Source organism: Zingiber officinale, chromosome 1B (assembly GCF_018446385.1).
Source record: "Zingiber officinale cultivar Zhangliang chromosome 1B, Zo_v1.1, whole genome shotgun sequence".
NCBI classification, from domain to species: Eukaryota; Viridiplantae; Streptophyta; class Magnoliopsida; order Zingiberales; family Zingiberaceae; genus Zingiber; species Zingiber officinale.
Window position 1 is genome coordinate 161,077,609 of NC_055986.1, and position 22,589 is coordinate 161,100,197.

A 22,589-nucleotide genomic window follows, 5' to 3' on the forward strand; every position below is an offset into this window, starting at 1 on the left:
GATGTCACATAGGCACTGCCATGTCAGGTACTAGCCTGACACGTCACGCCTACAAAGCGCCCACAGCGCCCATTGCGTACGTGCGCACGTGGTGGGTGGCGGGCTCACAGGTGCGAGCACCTGCTCGCCCCTGAGCAGAGAGTACCTGGTACTTTTCTGAGTTAACTCCAATAACTCAACATCATTAATAAGTAAGGAATGCACATCGGAAATTTCCGATGTGGGACTATTCTCCCTTGCATTTCCTTAATGAATAACCAACGTTATTTTGGGCCGACTTTGAACATTAATTTCTCATTCACCCTTAATCGGTTTTGAGCAAATTAATAGTCTAAATCTATCTACGCGAAACGTAGATTTCAATTTTGAAGTCAATTACGACTTTCAACAATTGATGGCTTCCGATTTTTCCTCCTCACAATCGTATTGGTCCATTTAGGCCCCAATATCCAACAGATAATCCTGGCAATATATATTGGATGGCAATGCGTGATTCAATTGCTATGGAAATTGCAAGAAGTGGGCGATAATTTTAGTGTTAGATTTTTTTTAGTCATGTATTTGCTATTCAATTGCTTAAATTGTTCCGTCATATTTCACTTTGTTGTTTTCATTAATATCACTTTGCTTTATATTGAAATGAGATTTTGTTCTGACACTGAATATTTATTAATCTTCGGTTGCATCAACTCAATATTCAATTCTGCCAAATTTTATGTTTAACTGGTTATCCTTCCTGATTACCTTATATGCTTAGCAAGTGTTTGAGTTGATGAGATTGAAGTTGGCAGTGGACATCATGAACGCTAACAATTTGAAGACCAAAACACTCTATTATCCGAAGGCAACGCAAGTGTTGAAAGCAACGCAAATAATTAAACATTTGGAGAATGGAGTTCCACATGAACCTGCCACATATGGTTAAAGTAATATTTTTATTTTTTTAATTATTTGTTGATTATAAGTTTTTTTGTCTTAACTTTTCTTTTAATTATTGTTAATTAATTGTTATTTAATTTTTTAATTGCTTGAAATTTACGTTAACTTTATTAAAAAATCGATGCTTAACATATGTTTAATTTAACTTTATTACATGCAATAATTAAAATGCATACACTTTAACAAACATATTAAGTTGATACCAAACACATTAATAAAAAGATCTTTTTTTTAATAAAAAGATTTTATAATACCAAACGTATTAATACCTTTAAGTTGATTATAATAAGTTCACCCAAACACTTTAACAATTTATTTTTAAAATAAAATCTAACAGCTTATAAGCTCCTAAAACAACTTATAAGCTATTAGATCTTATAAAATATTTTTAATAAATTTAATCAAACATCCTCTTAGTCTAAAAATAGATTAACAACGAATCACCTTTTACCACAAATTTTCTCTTGAATGCTTAATCTAATTATTTACATGTTAATTCTGAAAATATAAATGGCAATATCGTGTGAAACAATAGATATTTGGTAGAAAGTTCTACTTTTGTATAAAAAAAACAAAGTTATCATTTCAACGGCTCTTCTAAGCCATTTTTTTAAGTACAACAATTTTTACATAAAAGAGATCGAACTTTAATAAGATATTTTTTCATCCATTGAAAATTAACTTTAAAATTTATTATATCAAATACATATCAATTGTGCTAATCCATAGGGACAAGAAAGTTCTACTTTGAATTGACTGAAACTCTCATTGTATAGAAAATCAGCCTGTCACCTGAATCAGTCAGGCCGGACCAATTAGTTGGGGAAGTGAATTGATTAGGCCATTGGGCTAGTCAAATTGGGCAGACTAATTGATCAATCAATCGGGCAGGCAGGCTAGAAGAACCGATCAAGTTGATGAAATAACAATATATATATATATATATATATATATACCCAAATTTAGCAATAATTCACCAATTCGCATAATAGGAAAAAACATTATTCAATAATTAGCAAGATGCAAAATTATATTACATTTTGTGGCATACGAAGGAGATTCAAGTCACCGCATGATAATAATAATAATAATATAGCTTTGCTCACCAACCATGATTTTCTACGTTACATTCCTCGTTGAAAAATCATTCAAAATCCAGCTCTACTATACACTTTCTCGACTGCAGCAAAGAGATACTCTTCTTCTATAGGCAGTTTTCCGTAGCACAACTCAACTCAACAATCCTTCTGAAATGTACACCATGCATGCGCTATTCGACTTCAAGAAAATCATGAAGCTGTTCACATTGTCCCAGTGCATCGACGCTCAAGCTATCCCATGAAATTTGCCATCAAGCGATCAAAGCCATCGCATAAGAGACTCATAGACCATACACTAGAATCTCCGTGCTGACTGGCAATGTTGACAGAGCATAACCTGAACATGTTGCAAATTGTATTTCTACAGGGGGAAGACAACATATATAGAACAGAAGATGGATCGAGTTGGAAAATAGAGGATGAGGTACACTTACCTGAAAGGTAATATAAGTCATGATTAATTCAGATTGCTATGCTCCTGATAAGAATATCCTTAAGAATGCTGACAGTTCTCTGTAAAAACTTCAAGCTGTGCCCTATTTTATCCTGCTCATTCAAAACATATGAGGATTCAAATCTAGCTATTTAGAAAACTAAATTGTATCTGGCAAGCCAAAATAAATGGTCTAGGCTTCAGTAAAATATCAAGTCTATGTGATGTGTGCTGAAATCTTGAGTGGCTACTGCCATAAAAATGCTCCTACCTGAGTGTTCCTAAACAAGCACCAAAGTTTGACTACACTATTTCATAAACATTTCAGTTCATAGTCAAATCTGCTTTAGCAATAAATAAACATTTGATCAACTTCAACTATCAGACAAAATTATTGGAACCCTGGGACATCATGACAGTAAGGTGAGATGAATATAGAACAGCAAGAATGCACAACTAAATGTAAGTCAGTTAGAGTCACGTATCGTCATAAAATAATAAACACTTAACTATAAGTAACCAGTTCTTCAAATTCTCCAGACATACCTCTTTCAGTTGCTCGATCCTATCTAAAATTGGATGCATGTTGTCACTAAACGATGACTGCAAATCACTTATCCTGGCAAACAAAACAACAATTGAGTAACAGATTAGGAATTGAATAAAACATGTTTTTGTTGCATATCATTTTTATTTTGGAAGGCCAGGCATGAAGTGCTACTGTGCCTCACAACCTAAGATACTCTTTGTTAGGTCATCCAAGGCTATAACATTGTTTTTTCATTTTAAAAAAATTAAACCCTGAACCCATATATCATCCACCATAAAGGTAAAGAAAGTGCATAACTAGCAGAAATTGGGGATGGACAATTGCATTCCTATGGATAATCCATCTTAGTGATTCCCTTATGAAAGCTATACAACTAAGGCCAACAATAATTTATATAATACACGGATGGTCACGGATTAGCTAAGTAAAATGTTCATACTCATCCTGAAGGCTAAAAAGCAAGATGTTGAAGATTAGCTCAGCAAGTTGAAGCAAAAGTGTGATAAGCTGGTCCCTATTTCCAGCCATGCGACACATCTCTATCATTGCAATGTATCTCCTGTATCGGATAAATATGAAAAAGCCACTGTTAAAGAAAAACTCATATGCACAGATTCATCCCTACTCTGGAAAAAGTAGGAGGATAAGCACGTGTAATAAATGAAAAAGAAAAGGCACAAAAGAAATCCCACATGCTATAACAATGCATGAAACAAGGACGTGATGTTAATTCTTTACAAATTGAATGGTACTTGCACAGATTCATCCCTATTCCTTCTATTCGAAATCAATCTATATCTCAACATTTGTAATGAATTTTGAAGCAACTTCAAAAATGTTTTTTCCCCTTGTATTCTAAAATTAAATAATCATTCAATTGTTGAAAAGCTGATATGCAAGTATCAAATGATAAAGCTCTATTGACACTAGCTCCACTAGTTGAGACAAATGCTGTCCCTTGAGTGGAATGCTTTCACAAAACAAATGAAAATATCATCAATGAAAAGAAGAATTTCAATACTTAGATTAAAATGTCAATTCAACTCTCAGGCAACAGATGAAAAAAGGAGGAAAATACTGTAGAGCGTGTAAATGGCTTCAACAATATCATTTCCCTATTGGCATGCAGCTTCTTAAAAACTTGTATCCTTGATATGGCAATAGTAATTTACAAAATAAATAAATATTCAAACACAATCCTAGCACCCTTGGCGTCACAAAAATGTGAAACTTAAGCATGAACCACAAGTGTTTCACTTCACCCTAAGAATGAAACAATTGTAGCTAATGATGCCCAGAAAACTAATAAAAGAAAATTAACATGCCAATTGCACTGGCTACAATAGAAGCATCAATTGCACCAACCATTTAGTTTGTAAAACCTTACTAAATGCAATACCTGGATCATTTCCAAAAAAATTCTTTGCACACCTTCAATCACTTCATTATTCTAACTGCCTAATTTATCTAATGCTCAATTGGGCATCTTAAAAAACACTCGTTTAATTATAACTAATTTTATCTTACTATAAACTAGATCCAACAGCTAGTCAACTATAACATTAATTTCTGCCTTGCCTTTCCTTCTAGCTCTACACATCCATCCACATCCATAGGTGTTAGAAATTACTCCAAGAAAAAAAAAATAACACTCAGATTTCGATATTTCAAGTGGACACATAAATTTCTATTGATCACATGTAAATTTTTTTAGAAATAGTTGTGCATCCATACCATGTCAAATACTCATAACTGAGTCTAAGTAACGCAGCATGTGGTCAAGTCTCAAACATTTGATATATTGTGAAATGCTTCTTTTTATTTGGTGGTGCTAGGGTTGCAAATTTCACTACTAGAGGTGTAGAATTTGGGAAAAAGAAATATTATATTGCTTCATTGTCACATAAACACTACAATGATGAAAGAGAGGATAAAAAGAGAAAAGGTAGCCGGTGCACGAAGCTCCTGCCAGTGTGGGTCCTGGGAAATGGGTTGGACCACAGAGGATAAAAAGAGAAAGGATGAAATGAAATTAATATGACGAGATATCAGGAACAAGTCTATTGAATTTTTCGCTTAAGTAATGCCATACAACATACCATAGCTCGACATTGCTAGGCATAGGAAAGTAAGGAAAGATCTTCACTGGAAATGCATAATACAACTCAACTCTTTACAGGACATAGCAACATGAGAATGAGAAAATTCTATGTTCAAATCTTACAGAAATAAAAGAAGATTGAAGACATAGATAGTAAAAGAAGATCGGAGATACAGATAAAAAAAAAAAAGAAAATGCAGCAGAACATGATACAGATGGATATCAACCATTAGATGAATATGAATATAATTTTAGCAATCAAGAGAGAGGTCATCAGAAAGAGGATATTCAACATCAAAAAGTCGATGTGTTGGTAAATTTCAAAAGATAGAAGTGGCTGTTCCCATGCTTTGAAGAGGCAGTTAATAATTTGGCCAGAAGTGGTTGGAAGCAGCCTGATAATGCTTAGGCTTAGAATGACCCAAAGGTTGCAAAGAAAGGGAAAACATGCAATAATTGATGCCGTTGATGAAAGAAATATCAGCAGAATCGAGGTAGCAAAGGCATGCTAGCCATTTATGTAAGATTTCTTAAGAGCAGCTGCTTCAAGGGAGGTCGCTGACTTAATTGCACAGCACAAATCTGAGACAAAGCCAGATCCAAACTACAGTAGACTCCCCATCATATTTATTTAGATGTGGGTGACATTGTTATAATATTTGAATTAGTTCTTTTATTTTAAAAAAAAAAACTAAGGACCTAATTGAAATTTCTAAAAAGTAAACTTAATTGCAAAAATTTGCAAGTGATACCCCAACCCACTCTTCTCCCTGCCTGTTTGTTACCTTTTTTTACCCCCTTCCTCGCAAACAGAAACTAAACATCATCACCACCCTCTCACTCTCCTTGTTCACAGACTGCATCTCCATTATCATCACCACTCAACATCATCGCACATAACACCACTGCCTCCACCGTTGCACCTCTGTCGCTTCTGCAGTGTCACTGCTGCCACCGCAGTGACACCACCATTATTGTTCCTTTCTCCCCTCTTGTCTGGATAACATCACTACAACGCTGTCATTCTTGCACCTACGACTTTGGCACGAGCAGCAAACCATGAAGAACAGCAGTGGAGTTATTTCGTCTCTCCTCTTCTTGTATTATTGATGGTGAAATCCTTTTATCCATTTTTTTTTTATCTTCCTTTAAAGCTGAAAGTAGGAACTTATTCAATCAATTCAGCACATATGCCCCATTTTGTTCAGTTACTGTTTTGATCTCTGTCGTTCATAGTTAGTGTTATCGTTCTCCTTTAGGAACAACAAGATTAAAATCCTTTTTGTATGCTCTATCGGTTGATTTTAGTACCTTACATTTAAGTTGTCATTAAATTAAAATTTATTCTTTAGGCTATTTCATTGGAAGATAATTAATCCTTCTTGAGGAAGAGTTTAATCCTATATGCATGCACAAAAAGTTTTGCCTAAGCCCTTTGCCTTTGTGTTTCATTGTACGTGTTTGTCTTGTCATTTAGGGCTTAATATAAGATTCTTTTGGTGTATCCTTGTAGATCCATCAGCCAAAGAGGTTTAGAGTTTTTTAGGGCGAACCGATGCAAAAAGCTCTTGTTCAGGTGGGTGTTTCTTGATTGATTCTATTTGATATTTTCCTTGTGCATTATTAAATTGATGAAACATTATAACAAAGATTAATTGAATATGTGTTTCAAAGGGGGAAAACTTAAAAGAATCTTGCGTCATAAAACGGATTAAAGATCAAATTTATTAGAACGATTACAAAATAATTTAATGTTTTATTGTGCTGTACTTCTTCCTACTATACATTTTGATATATATTTGAGTAATATACATGAGAGGAGAGTTTACTTTCAAAAACTACTCTACAAATCAAGACGATTTAAAGAGTGAAATTTTATTTAATATTTTATTGCACTTGCTTAAAAGAGAGTCTTGACGCAATGGTAAAATTGCTTCCATGTGACCTAGTGGTCCCAAGTTCGTGTGGCAGAAACAACCTCTTGCAATACAATAGACCCTTCCCCCCACGGAAGCTTCATGCAATGAGCTGCCCTTTTTATTGCACTTGCTTCCTAATATACATTAAGATGAATGTATATATGTGGGTGATAAAACATATGAAGGTTTAACTTCAAAAACTATTGTACAATCTTTCCTTTGATATTTATCATTTGACCTTTTACAATGCTCTTAATTTCTCCTTGTTTTATACTTGTGTACCATGGTCATGAGTGATAACACAAACTTTAATAGGAGCTGATAGGTAATAGAAACTATAATAAAAGGAATTTGAACGACCTTAAGAATAATGAAGAATGAAGAAACTGAAATACAACTTGTTTCTACTTAAGTAATACCAGATTAAATGAACTACTACTAACCGAGTGAATTGCGGATCAATTACCTCTATATAAATTTATTAAAGAAAGAATGAAAATGTATTAATATAAAAGAAGAAAAGAGGAAACAAGAGAAGATGATGAAACTATTTCAGAACTAAAGGAGAATCGATTAATTGCCACGATGCTAAAAAACATACAATTCAATTAACTTACTCAATATTATTTTTTGTTTTCTATGATAGAATATCATGCACATCGCCTCTTACTTCACTTTGTATTTGCGTGTTCACTCTCAACTTTTCGTTTGACTTCTAGGTTCAAAGACCTAAGTCAATTTTCATGGTTTAGATTAATTATTTTATGATGCTCATGTTTAGAGATACCCTCTGACAATATTGAAAACGATTTTTATTAGTGTCTATATATTTATTTTTCTAGTTGAATGAATTATTCCTTTTAGTAGTGTTATTCTATGGTTATGATGTAGTGGTAAATATTGTCATGAGAAAGGAGGCTATCCTCATATAGGTACGACGCCTTTAGGGTTGTGATAGACTTAGTAGCAACACTAAGGCTGATGGGTTTATGGTTGGTCTTCATCTGCATTAATCTAGATGAAATATGATTGGTCCATATGAGGATTGCTGGCTGTTGGAATTTCAAAGTAGGCACAACACGGTCTACAGAGAAGAAGGCTACAACATTAGTAGGGCAAGCCTTGGGGCCTTCATCTAATGAAGAAGAACAACGACCTCTTGGTAGCTTGCATTGTGCTTGACTGCCTACGGTGCAAAGTGTTGGTGTTGTCACAGTCCTGAATGATGAGGAAGCAGATGGAGAACAACTGAGTCTCATGAAGGACAAAGTCAAAATGGAACAAAAGGAGGGGGATTGTCATGCATGGTAGGGAAAACATCCAGGGTATTGTGATGCCCAATGGTGTTTTGAACAAGCAAAAACTGTGTGATGTTCTGAATGCATGTTCACAAGATGAACTCATGGTTCAGATGGTATGAGGTACAAACTCAAGGCAGAAGTATCATCAAGAAATAGTAAGACTTTCATGGAAGAGGAAGGCTCAACATGTTATTGGGTCTGCGCATGAAACTGTGGACATATAAAAGGAAGATCTAATGGAGGTGGAGTGGGCCAGGTGTCACATTGAAATCAGAAGTCTTACCCTTAAGGAAAAGAAATGTTAGGTTGCCTTATTATATAAATAACTTTTACATGTGTAAATATATATAATATCAAAACCCTATGTAAAAGTACTAATGTGACTAAACTCATTACACCTAATACCCAATAAATCTGATTCCTTCAATAGAAATATTCTTGACACCAACTCGAAATGTATATATTCAGCTACTTGACAAAAGATTGTGGTCCATAGAAGCTATAAGTTGTTGGAAGTAAATTCATACCAAAGCTTGTTTTACCAATAATAGCAATGTGGTTACTGATGACGAATAAATAACTGTAAATGAAGCCAATCATTAAATTGGTTACAGAATTCTCCTTTTCCCCCTGAAGCAAAATCTGTTTATTGATGGTTCTCCAGTCATAAAAAATTACAATATTCATCATATCTTAAGTGGGAACATTGTTCTAATAATTGCCCTGTGTGAAAAGTTAAATATGATTGGCTGCCACCTTTGACAGTTTTTAGCCAATCCTTCTATTGTTAGTCATGGATGATATATTCAGCAAATGCAAATTAAAACCTAGGTCCTATTTTTGTTTACAAGCATATTTGCTTCTTTACTGTCATATAACTGAAATCATGAATTGCCAAAAGAAATTCCTTTAACATAAGGTACAGAAAACAATCTCTATAAATAATGTAGCCCCTTAAAATTTCAAAACAGGTGGAACATAATTTTATATTTTTTCAACGCAAAAAAGTTATTGCTTCTAGTAAATGCAGGAGCATTAAAGACAATTCAAAAGAACTGCAGTTGAAGTGATTTTATCATTACCTTTTCCTTATATTATCAGAAGAAGAAACATAACCCTGTTTCATGCATAGGGTGATTACTTCATCAACCTCCAGCCTTGATAGTTCGTTAATATCCTGAATCTAGAAAACATAATAGACATGAAGCAATATACTTGAACTACTAGTTCTTAAACAACAATAAAAGCAATTATCTAGCAAAAAAAAGTAAATAAGTCAAGAATTTAATAGAATTGTAGGGATTTACCAACACAGTAAAAATTTTATATATTGGAAGTGTTAGAGATATTCTATTAATAGTGTAATTGATCTCTGTTCAGTCCCTGTCTCATTTAATATGAATGAAGTACAATATTTACCAAAATTCTACATAGTCTAAGACCCCTTTCTTCAGGTTAGGGTTTTTCAAAAGGCTTTCTCCTTAAGAAAAAGTTACCAGCCTTACCTTTATCCTTTCCACATATATCTCACTGTCATCTGTGTTATTCATCTACTTGCCGATGAATGCAGCATTATTTTGGCAGCCACCAACATGCATTTGATCCCTCCTTTCTGTCACACCCAGACCTCTGTTAAGCACCAGATCCACATCTTGTGCATCCTCTGCTTGTCCTCTTAGGTGCTCACAACATCTTCAACACGATGCCACATGACAAACCTCTCTGGCAATGTCATGCTCTTCAACGAGATCCAAACTGGACCCTTCACTCCTCAATCTTCTCTGCTTACAATTACTTCCACCAGCACATATCAAGGTGGTATTGAGGCATCGGCGACACCACATCTGTCAGAGATGATCCCTCCATCACACCTCTCTCTCCAACCTGTGCGGCCACCTCTACAAGAAAGCCATTGAAAGCAGCAACACCTTAGACAAATCTCCAGCGCATGAATCTGTTCACGGATTCCATTTGAGCACTCTTCTCTGTGCCAAGCAACTGGTTGGCCCACACCAAGGAGAGAGAGGGGCTCCTTACTTTCTTCTTATCTGAACCTGACTCCTCAAATCCTCTAGGCAAGAATAGTCAAGGGCACTAGCTATCATTGTGGGGCAGGCCTTGGTCCAGCTTGCTCATGTCAAGATATTTTCCAAATCTAGCCATCCTCATGCAGCACTGACACCTCTACCCTCAAAACCCAATAAGACTTCTCATACTTTGCAAAATATATACCAATAATGGATCTGTCAGTCAGACAATCTTAATAGCAGTCATATCAAATCAGTTGAATCCAATAGGGTTGGACAAGGAATATCATATCTTTGAATTGGGAATAAGAGGGAAGCTTAAAGGATATGTTCTATTGTTTTATGCATTGAGCTAATCAAATTAGATTATTTGATATTCATTTTATAATTAATATTAATTGCTAAGATATCTATTTTCTGACAAATACAATCCATTTATTCACTGTATCATATAGAAATAATTGTATAATTTAATATTATATATTTTTGAAATATATAGGAAATTCAAATTTGGCAAAATTGGAAGATGCAAACTCAAATCTAAAAAGAATGTGCATCATGGAGAAAAGTTCTTGAACAAAACCATATTCATCATTTTCTTCATATGGCCATACCTTGAATGAATAAATTTATGACAACAATGAAACAAAGACATTGGAATTTTAGTGAAGCAAAACATAGTATGGAAAGAACACAGAAAGGGGGAGTTCCATACTAAAACAAAATAAACTGAATTAAAATTGACTTAGTTTGAATTCTTAATCAAATTGATTTAGTTTGGTTTGGATTGACCAAAGCACAAAACACTCAAAGTTCGATTTCGGTTTGATAATTAGTAAACCAAACTTATCTTTTTCTTTTTTTAATGATAAAATATATATTTTTCATTGAAATTCATTGTGTAGCATTTATTATTTATTAAATTTATAACAAAAACTTATAATATAACAACTTAATTTAACATATTACATATTATAAAATAACAATTGATCAAAAAAATTTAATTTATAATAAAATTTAAAAATTATAATGTAGAGATGAAATTTTAGTTCAATCAAAATCAAATAAAACAGAAAAAATTTGATTTTGTTTCAATTAATTTACATTCTTATTCATTTTGGTTTGAACACTAAAAATTAATATATAAAATTTGGTTTGGTTAATTTGGCTAGGTTCGATTTGTTTTGAACTGAATGAACACCCATGACATAGAATCCAAGAAACTTCAGAGTGAGATGATACCTTGCTGAGAATAGAGACAACAAGGTTACTCCGCTCCAAAGTCAGCTCATCAGCATCTGAGATATCTTCCTTCAGAATTTGATTGAAAGTTGATTGGTGTCCCTTGACGAAATCTAAGACTTCACGTACAATTTTATTTTTAACCTGAACAAAAAACAATTGGAGATTCTACAGGGCTGAACAGGATGGATAAAAATATACATACTAATATAACTCAACACAAATTAACAGAGCAACTTCATTCCATACTCCAGATTGCCAAATCCAGATACTAAGAATGCATTTTGTCAGCATAACACAAATAATAATGTACCATAATAAGATATAATTGAGTGCTTTACTCAAAGAGACAGGTGGAAAACATTCAGCAAGAATGACCCAATAAACAGAGGTTTACTTCTTCAAGATTTAAGTTAGAGACCAGAGACAGCATTAGCTCAGGCTCTGATTTGTGCCATGTCATGTTAATTGTGATATAAATGCGCTGTGTCATTCAAATAAACATAAACTATACAAAATAATCTAAAACTAATTATATATTGTTAAAAAAAACTTATAACGTCTACAACTACATAAACTTCATAAAAAAGATAAATTGGATGATATAAAATATTTATTAAAGTTTTCTAAAACTAATTTACTTTGTAATCAGATCAATTTAACTAACTGATTTACATATTCAGATTGTGTCATGTCACTTTTACATTTTTTGCATAATTAAACATGTTTTTGATTGAGTCTGGTGGGTATAATATTTCCATCCAAGCTTTTGCTACTGCTACCATGTTAACCAGTTGGTGAGCTAATATGTGTTTTTCACTGTCTTAGCCTGAAACAGTTTTAAAAACAGTCTTAGCCTCTTAGGTATTCACGCCACCTACAACCTCACCTGCAATGAATCTAATGTTTGGTACTGGCAGAAACTCAATGATGTTATTATCTTCTATAACACATAATTTCTTGTCAGTATTGAACTGATCCCATTCAAATATATTGACATTACATGAATCCATTTCAGGACCATTAGAGCCAGTACAACACACCTACCATGTTTCTACAAAAAGAGAATAAAGAAAACTTAAAAAGTAAAAAAATATATATAAAAAATGTTAATGTTTAAATATTGAAATGCAGAAACTAAAAGTGCCCCTTTCTTTATTGAATAACAAATGGACGAAGAGAGGTGACATAAGTGGCAATGTCACCATGACGCAGAGATATGAGTGGCCATGTCACCATGACACTGCTCACTGATTGAGATAGATTGATTGGAAATTGGAATGAAATGTAGGAGATTATTAAGGAATAGGTTTATTTTAAGATCAAGCTGTTGTGGCAATTTATACCCTTATGTCTTTTTTTCTAACAAAAATGCTTTAGGGTAAAGAAGAGAAATGATAAAATTTATATGGGAATGCAAGACAGGATAGACATGCTAGCGAGGCACAAGATGCACATGCTACACCAGGCACAGCTCGATTTTTTGTAGAGTGAATTCTGATCTACGGACTGCAAAGTCAAGGATCACTAGGATGGCAATATGTCAGGTTCAGGTCGGGTTCCATATCCTCCGTCCCTATACCCATCAGGTATCGGATATCCATCCCTATAGTCATACTCATTAAAGGATTAGATATTTTTTATACTTATAAATTTTTTTCTTTCCATCTACCTATTATCATTCAACAAAAGCATATTAGAATTAATATCATATTTATATAATTAAAAAAATGGATTAAACATTTATACAGCATACTCCAAACAACAACCTGAACCTTATCCCACTAGGTGGAGTCGGCTATACAGATCCTTTTACACTATTGAGCTCTATCTCCTACTATATCATCATCTATACTTAAATAAATTTTATCTTTTTTTATTGTTGCTAACCAAGTCTTTTTCGGTATTCTTCTTCCTCGTTTAGTATGTGTGTTTATCATAGTTTCACATTGCCTAATTAGAATATTTATTGGTTACATGTCCGTATCGTCTTAAACAAGTCTCTCGAAGTTTTCCCTCAATAGATGCAACTCCAACTTTTTCATTAATGATATCATTTCTTATTCTATCCATTCTCGTATGTCCACACATCCACCTTAATATCCTCATCTCTACAACTCATTTTCTGCTCATGTGCTCGAGTCATACCTTAACACCCAGCTCCATATAACATAGCAAATCAAACTGCGGTTATGTAGAATTTCCCTTTAAGTTTTAGAGGTACTTTACGATCACATAAAATCCAACCATTCTACTTGTATTCTATGTAAGACATCTCTCTCAATCCTTCCATCATTTTACAAAAATGATCCTAAATATCTAAAGCTCTTGGTTTCAGGCAACTCATCATCTCCTATCTTAAAATGTGTGGAGTGAATTCGTCCATAATTAATGTAAAAAGAAAGGGACTTAGAGTTGATCCTTGATGTAACTCTATCTTTATTGAAAATGCTTCAGTTACTCCACCTGAAATCTTTACTCTAGTCGTTACATCCTCGTGCATATTCTTAATTAGTTCAATACATATTATGCTAACACCTCTCTTTTCTAAAATTCCCCATATAATTTCTCTTATAACTCTATCATAAACTTTTCTAAGTCAATGAATACCATGTGTAAATCTTTTTTTTTTCTCCCGATATTTTTCAACTAATTATCTAAGAAGATGTATATCTTCTATTATCTGTGGTCTCCTTCCTTAATCTTTTTTCTATTACTTTCTCGAAGTTTCATAGTATAACTCGTTAGTTTAATACTTCTATAGTATGTAAAATTTTATACGTCTCGCTTATTCTTATATAAGGGAACTAGAGTACTTATCCAACATTGATCAGATATTTTTTTCGTTTTCAATATCATGTTAAATAATTTTATAAGACATTCAATACCTTGTTTTCCTAAACACTTCCATAAATTTATCGGAATATCATCTAGTGCAACTGCTTTTCCATCGTGCATCCTATTTAAAACTTATTCTACTTCTGAAGTTTAAAATCTACGATAAAAATTTAAATTTCTATACTCATTTAACCTACTTAAATTACTTAAGTTAAGTTGGTCCCTTAAACTTTCATTAAAAAGATAATAAAAATACCTCTTATTCTTTTATTTCTCCATCGTTTACTAGTACCCTATTACATTCATTTTAATATATTTTATTTGGATAAGATATGTTGTCTTCCTTTCTCTCAATTTAGCAATTTTATAAATGTCTCTTTCCCCTTCTTTTGCATCCAATTTCTGATATAATAATTCAAAAGTTTCATTCTTTGCTTCATTCACTACTTTCTTATCATATTTCTTGGCTATTGTATATTTTTTTTTTTTCTCGTTCTTACAAATATATAATTCTTTATAAGTTGTTCGTTTCTCCTTCACTTTTTCTTATAATTTTTCATTCCACCACTAAGATTCCTTACTTAGCAATGCATGTCCCTTTGACTCACCGAGTACACTCTTAGTTACTATTTTCAACTTTGATACCATCTTATCCTATGTCGTATTAGAGTCACCATATATTTCACCTAATACTTATATTCTACCTTCTCCTTAAATATATTTTGTTTCTCATCCTTTAACTTCTACCACTTAATTTTAGGAGTCGTATATATTTTTTTCTATTGATATTATGCTTGAGGCATATATCCAACACTACTAATCTATGTTGGGTAGTTAAGCTTCGGATGACCTTGCAATATTTACAAATCTTTCTCCTTTTTTCTAACCATAAGAAAGTCAATTTGCGATTTATTATTCCCACTTTTGAACGTGATTAAGTGTTCTTTTATTTTCTTAAAAAATATATTAGCTAATATAAGGTCATATGCTATTGCAAAATCTAATATAGTTTTCCCTTCCTCATTTTTCGTTTCAAACTCATAACCCCCATGTACCCTCTCATATTCTTCATTTTTCACTCTGGCATGCCCATTTAGATCACCTCTTATTAAAATTATTTCATTTGGCAAAATGTTTTGTAATATTTCATCTAAGTCATACCAAAATCTTGATTTGGTAACTTCATCTAATCCTACTTGCAGTGCATATACGCTAATTATGTTCATAATTTCTTTCGCCACTATTATTTTAAGGGCTATAATTCTATCTCTTTTCTAACTACTAGTGGAAATTCATCATTTAACGAACTATTTACAACAATACCCACTCCATTTCTTGCTTTACTCTTTCTTGTGTACCATAACTTAAAACTCGAGTTCTTTATCAGTTTTGCCTTCTTATCTACCCATTTTATCTCTTGTACACTTAAAATATCAATTTTTCTCCTAATCATTGTATATATTACCTCCATTGATTTACAAGGTTTCTATACTCCATATTCTAAATCTTAAATTATTAGTTTTTCTACCATATTTGTTCTTATCCAACCTATGGTGTGAGAACTATTGCCTATTTAACACTACACTCAAGTTCTTATAGAGATGTAGCAGTCCTTACCGAGACCCTACAACGCGAACTCTTGCATATTTAGCACTACACCCGAGTTCTAGACATGTAGCGGTCCTTGCCGAGACATTACAGTCAAACCCTGCAACACATTCCTTCCGGGGAACAACCTAGCATTAGCACAATAGTTTAATGAATCCATTCATTGAATATTTGTCATAGTTTTAACGCTGACCAACAACCTAAGTCAACCCTCCTTTATCCGGGCTTGGGACCCGTCATGACTGGTTCGTCATGGGCGGATATATATATATATATAATTTAATTGGGTATTCAAGTCGAATATCGGTAGTCCATCCATACCCTCCTCCATTCGGATTGGATATCAAATCCTCCATCAAATTCAAAAGAAATTGTCATCCTTAGTCCATATCCAAGTACAACCCAACTCATTTAGGGTTGGATCATGCGAAGTACATATGTGATGGTGGCTTAACCCATTTGACACTTCTACTTTCCATCTAAGATATTTGTGAGACTTATATGACAATCTAGAAACTTGAGATTTTCTCATGCAGCTAGGTATACATCATTGGCAAATCCATCAAACAGGAAACACTAGAGGTGTGACTGCGAAAGAAATTTTACAAAAAAAATCAATGGATTAGTTTGTCCCTTACAAACAAGACATTAACTATTAAGAAAACCAAAATATGTTGTGAATATATGAAAGCTGGATAAAATCTTATTGCAATATGGTATTGTTCTATTCATATTCTATTTGCTCCACATTACATTACCTTAGTCAAATTTCAAAAGAAGCTATACAATCTAGCAATCTATAAACTACAATCTTAATAAACATCGCTATCGTCAGATAGTGGGCAAACTCAAGATAATATAAGGTGGCAAAATAGGTAGTAGGCAAAGGAGGCATACAGAATAAATAACACTAGTGAAAACTGGCAGGAATACAAAACTAGCAGGACAGAGAAACAAGGAGGAGTATAAGAAGGCAGGAAGCATACAGAATAAATAACACTAGTGAAAAACTATTGCAAGGTAATTGAATCCATTACTACTTTTGAGGATCAGTTGGGAGGTAAGTTAAGCAAAAAAAAGGGCAAACAATGGCTGAAAAAGAAGAAAAGTGAGCAAGAAACAAAATCTCTCTATTTCTCAACAGAAAAGGCCATGCTCTGATATATATTCTGATCATTGTAGTTATAACTTTATTTTGTTAGTTGTTCATACTAGAATATTCATTTAAATCAACCTTATTCACACACAGATTTGATAACAAAAACAAGTGAAATTCTACTTTGCACTACCTGCTGATGACCTTCTACGATGTTTCCTGAGTAAAGATGGAGGAGAATTGAAGTTTGCCACAATTAACCATTGGTCATTTGTAAAGACCTGTATATCTCTAACAGTGGCAATGAGAGAATGGTTTGGTGATATGCCAATTTGCCAACCATTATTAGATAAAATGATTTCTTTCACTTTTGAATCCCAAATAATTCGTTAAGAGTTAGTATAGGAAGATTTAATCATTGTAATACACAGTTTGAAAATCATTTCTTTAATTTGCTCTCCCTTCTAAGCTGATAGCTTCTCTGTAGCTTCATTGATGTTACCCACCAAATAAAAAGCCCACACCACAAGTCATTATAATTCTTCTGAAAGAATCAGTTGAAAGCCCACTAATTGTTTTTGCAAGACCAAGATACTCTCCAGCAGAACCAATGAATAGTTCTACCAGGAAGAAGGGTTGTGATACAAACATTGTTTTTCATGCATTGGCTGCAATTAAATGATTTTCAGATAATTTGTCCAACCTAGAAAAAGCTATGGTATGAAGTTTTACCTAATATTGTGAAGTTTGCTGAACTCTTTGTGAAGTCTCAAAATGTTGAGCACTAATAATTCAAGATTGTAAGACCTCATTTGACAACTGAAAATTTTCTTCTTTGGCAACTTAAAAATTTTCTTTTTCATTTTCAATTTTCGTTTTTTAGAAAATAAAAGTCATTCAAAAGTTTTTGAAAAATATTTATCACATCATCCACCTCTAATAAATTTAAAATATAAAAAAATAATTCTAAGTATTTACTTTATTTTATTTTCAACTTCTAAATTCTATTTTCTAAGAGACAAGAAACGATTTTTAAAAAGTTTTGGAAATTGTCCAAAACAAAGAAGAAGACGTTGAAGCTAAAGAAGGTGTTGTATACCTTTTGCAGCTGATGCACTTGACAGTATTATAGTAGCATCAAACTGTGCAAATGTTAATAGAAGCAAGGTTGGTGAAATCATTCACGAGTACATAAATAGCTTGAATAGAAGTTATGAATGTCTCTTTGCTAGAAGTAATTCTTTCTTGCACATGACTCATTTTTGTACTTAAGGTACATTGATAACCAATTGTATAAGGCGTTCTACCAACTAGGCAAAGTCAAAACCTACCTTAAGCTAGCAAGAAGTTTAATCAATCATAGTCACTTACCACATCAAGCAAATACAGAAAAACAAGTTCGATAGATAATATCTTTATTCAGCATCCACTTACAGTTTATGTCAGACATCCACATACAAAATATTTTTTTCTGTAAAACATTGTCATTCAACTATTTGTTGTCATGATCACAAAGATATGCATCTATGAAAAAAAGTTCCAACAAACACGAAAAAAAGGGTAGAACCATAAGCAATTTATTCAAATGACACTTAAAACAAGTATTCAACAATGGGGCATGAATTACAATTGATGTGACCTAACACGACATAACAGAACTATACCAATTTTGAGCATCAACATTTACCATAAATGTGAAAATACTACAAAACATTAATGCCACTAACAAAGCCCAGGCTTTGTTTGGTTGGAAAGCTTTTCTCAATACTTTCTTTGTTTCTCATAAAATAAAATTCAAAAGCCGAAAAATAAATATTTAAAAATGACTTTTTGTCACATTTGAATTTATTAAAGTCGAACGATCTGATAAATATTTATCTTTTCATTTCCAATTTTCAATACCTTAATTTTACTTTCTGAAAGCTGCAAACTGAATATATATAAAAAAAAAAAATCATCAACCAAAAAGCCTAAGAGTCCCAACTATTGTCTGGCTACATGGATCTTAATGTGTCATTAAACTCTACCAAATATCACTAGAAATAACCAAATTTTAAGAATAACAACCTCACCATATGAACAACATGGTTAACCAAACAAACAAACCTAGGAATGATGGCTATACTATTTCCTGAATTTTGACTTCTAGTTTGAGGCACTTGATAATTTCATGTTACAGAAGGAATTTTAGTACATTATTATAATAGAATATTCATTTGATGGTTGCAGTTGATTCTGATCACTCTCCTACCTATTTGTTCACTGTTGTCACTTTGCTTTAACTGAAAAATTGAAGAAATACTTTGAAATAATAGTACCTCCAAGTACTCTGATGACTCAACAAGTGATGTCAAACTAGAAACCAATCTAAGAACTGGAATTACAAGCAATCTTTTCTTATCAGCCTCTCCAAGTCTATCTCTTGCAGAAGGAGTGCCATACCATCTTGAGGTCTGGAAATGTCACCTAATCATGAAACATGTATCTTATAATCAACTTAGCAACTAATTAACACTACCTGGCTCTGCAATAGCACAGCCTTTGACGAACCAAGTTGATCTAAGGCACCCATAGACAAAAGGATTTGAGCACCATGCTTCCCATAATTATCACTGACTCTCAACAACAAAGAAAGTTGAGCCTCCAGGGTGCACAATCTCTGTTGTGATTCCAATGAGCACCAAGCATCCTGTACAGGCTGAAAATATTATAGTAGATGAAACATCTGTGTAGCCCTATTTTCAATCTTCAATTTAGTGAAGCACAATAATCAAATATAGTATCAAGTTACAAGCAACCTTCAAATGACCTAGACAATATTTGAACAGAAAACAAGATTCAAAACACCCAAATTAAGCATGCACACAATGATCTGGAAATAGATCTATGGGAACAAGGAGATAAAAGTGAGAATAAAACATATTTAATTTACGAGTTCTTAAATATGTTCTAATCTAATGAAGCATGTAGAATGATTAAATGATAGCATAATATATTTTGAGTAGCTTATGCTTGACACAGAAAAAAATTGTCATGAAGGTGAAGCATAAAAAAGTATTTTAGGGTCAAAATTTTTTTATTTTACAAAAATTCTACTTGATGGAAATTTTATTTTATTTTAATGCCACTATTACTATTGCATGAACAAAGAATCTATTTTGCTTGAATCTTATGTGACCATGTTATTCTATGGCAAACGAAAGTGGTTACCCATCTCACCGTTTATTATTTTATCAATAATAAAAAAACATTCATCAGCATTTTCTTCACTTTTGAGGGATGGCCAACTGAGGAATACAACATTGAGAGGTTGGAGAACATTTATTTTACTTGTTTTGAATCAAGTCACATCGAAAATATTTAGATATTCTCTATTTAACATTCTGAGATATTATTATTTACAACTTTTCTAGCACTAGTCTGTTTTTTGTCAATCTCATGAGACAAGTTATTGTAAGACCTAAAAATGAAGCCCATATCTCATTGTACATCATCAATTTAGTAATCCAATTTTATCTCCAGTTCAATAAAAAAAATCTTCATTTTTGCAAGATAGAAAACTGAGACATGCAGGATCATGAGATCGGAACACACTAATTTTGTTTTGCAAAAATTGGTAATGAAGCTTATTTTGGATAGTCTTGGTTTTACATTCAATTAGTTCTTTTAATTTGCTGGCACACCTAGTCTTGGTTATTGTAAGGCCAACAAAAAAATTACATATCTAACTTCTGATCAGCCATTCAATAACACAATTTTTTGCTACCAATTTGCTTTCTCTTGCAACAGGTAACCCCTTGAGATCTGTATCTAACTTGTGCTAGATATCCATATCTAACTTGTCATATGGGGCACATATCTAGCTTGTGTTATGTCAGACTAACTGCCAATTGTCTCTAAACATGTGAAGATAGGGTGCAGGTTGTAATCAAATATTGAAAAACTCCAAAGTTGCACATGATTTTGCATTGATAGAAGAATTCTAGGTGATCGAACTACTCAGCCTATAAAGTTACAAACTATAAACTCTTCCTCACAAACAACTTTGAGTTTCATGTACTAGTTGAGAGTGATAAATTTTTATAGAAGAAGGCATACCTTGCAAGAGAAGTTGTTTATTTCCGTTAGACATGACCGCAAGATTCCTCTACTTTGAAGTTGATTTAGGAAAAATTTATCACGGTCAATACTAAGAAATGCATCAAGGACATAACAAGACACAGGCTTTCCAACTTCACTTCCTTGCATGGCATCCTTTGTTACCTGGAATTAGCAAACAAGAGAGATAAAATATATATGGTATGATACCATACTCTTTTTCATAGTATGATATTAACAATTTCAACAATTATTGTGCCAAACCTACTGTTAAAAGTTCATGTAGAGTACTTGATACATGTTTAAAAAACAAAATTTAGAAGAATCTCAGAGCTAATTACAGTGTAGTATTAAGAGATTCTGTTTCTCAATAAAGAAATTTTCTATCATATAAGAAATGTAATAAATGATACAAAACTTAAAATGAAGCCAAAAAAACAGGTAAGACATTGAATGTGCTGCTAGAATGGATTAGCTCGGTATTGGGCATGCATTACATCTTTCCCCTTACAAAATGATGATAAATAGAATGTCTACAGTATGTATGCAGATTTAAATTAGAATCAATATTGTATATATTGTTGACCCAATTCAATTTCATAATTTCTATCGGTGGCATTAAAATTCGCCATAATTTCCGAATAGGAGATTCATCAAGATCAGTAAATCCTATGTTTACATATATCAAGAAGCATTTAGCACAGTTTGGATATTATCAAATTTTAGACTTTGTTATATTTCTAAAAAAATATTTGGATAATTTAAACACTTGTTCAGTTTTTAGGAAAAAAAATCTTTTAGAGTTTATAATGTTTATTCTACCAAGAAAAAATTATTGTCAATCTATAACAAAGGTTTAGAAACACATGTAACAGGACACTTTTGAATTAATGTATTTTCCTTTAATTCTTGTGTGAGATTTTTTTTGAAGTTTTTTTTTCTGAGTTTTTATTTTCTTTTTGCAAGATACTTATCCCCTTGATTCATCGATTTCTTTCAAATCTTGGATGATTCGAGGTTAGATTTTGGCGTTATGTCACACTTACTCCTAGATCTTCGATTCAATATTCTTCCAAGTTAATCCACACGATGATGCACAACAGGAAATCACACTTCATAAAATTTAGTGACCAAGCTTAACTGATGCCAAACATTGCCATTTTAGATACCAGTTACATGATCATACAGCGCCAACTATATCAGACATACATATTGACGCAATAAGACATAAAGGTTTTACCAGATTAATGATTGCTTGAGCTTCCTTCTTTATTATGGAAAAGTTGGCACCCTCCAGTTCAGCCTGCTCCTTGCCAATCTGTTGTCAGTTGAATGAG

At 32.9% G+C, this 22,589-nt stretch overlaps 1 protein-coding gene across 1 annotated transcript in view; it reads right to left on the reverse strand.

The window, feature by feature from the left end:
• Positions 1–1,925: 1,925 nt before the first annotated feature.
• The window catches only part of LOC122043936 (nuclear pore complex protein NUP205-like), a 56,280-nt gene continuing 35,616 nt past the window's right edge, over positions 1,926–22,589 (reverse strand). The window contains exons 34-44 of the mRNA XM_042604497.1: positions 22,493–22,570; positions 21,253–21,417; positions 19,673–19,843; positions 19,473–19,607; positions 11,613–11,756; positions 10,886–10,984; positions 9,426–9,526; positions 3,462–3,581; positions 3,019–3,091; positions 2,474–2,585; positions 1,926–2,376 (exon numbers count right to left, since the gene is read on the reverse strand). Of these exons, the coding sequence (XP_042460431.1) occupies positions 2,502–2,585; positions 3,019–3,091; positions 3,462–3,581; positions 9,426–9,526; positions 10,886–10,984; positions 11,613–11,756; positions 19,473–19,607; positions 19,673–19,843; positions 21,253–21,417; positions 22,493–22,570 (1,170 nt within the window). The 3' untranslated portion in view covers positions 1,926–2,376; positions 2,474–2,501. The remainder of the gene's footprint in view (positions 2,377–2,473; positions 2,586–3,018; positions 3,092–3,461; positions 3,582–9,425; positions 9,527–10,885; positions 10,985–11,612; positions 11,757–19,472; positions 19,608–19,672; positions 19,844–21,252; positions 21,418–22,492; positions 22,571–22,589) is intronic.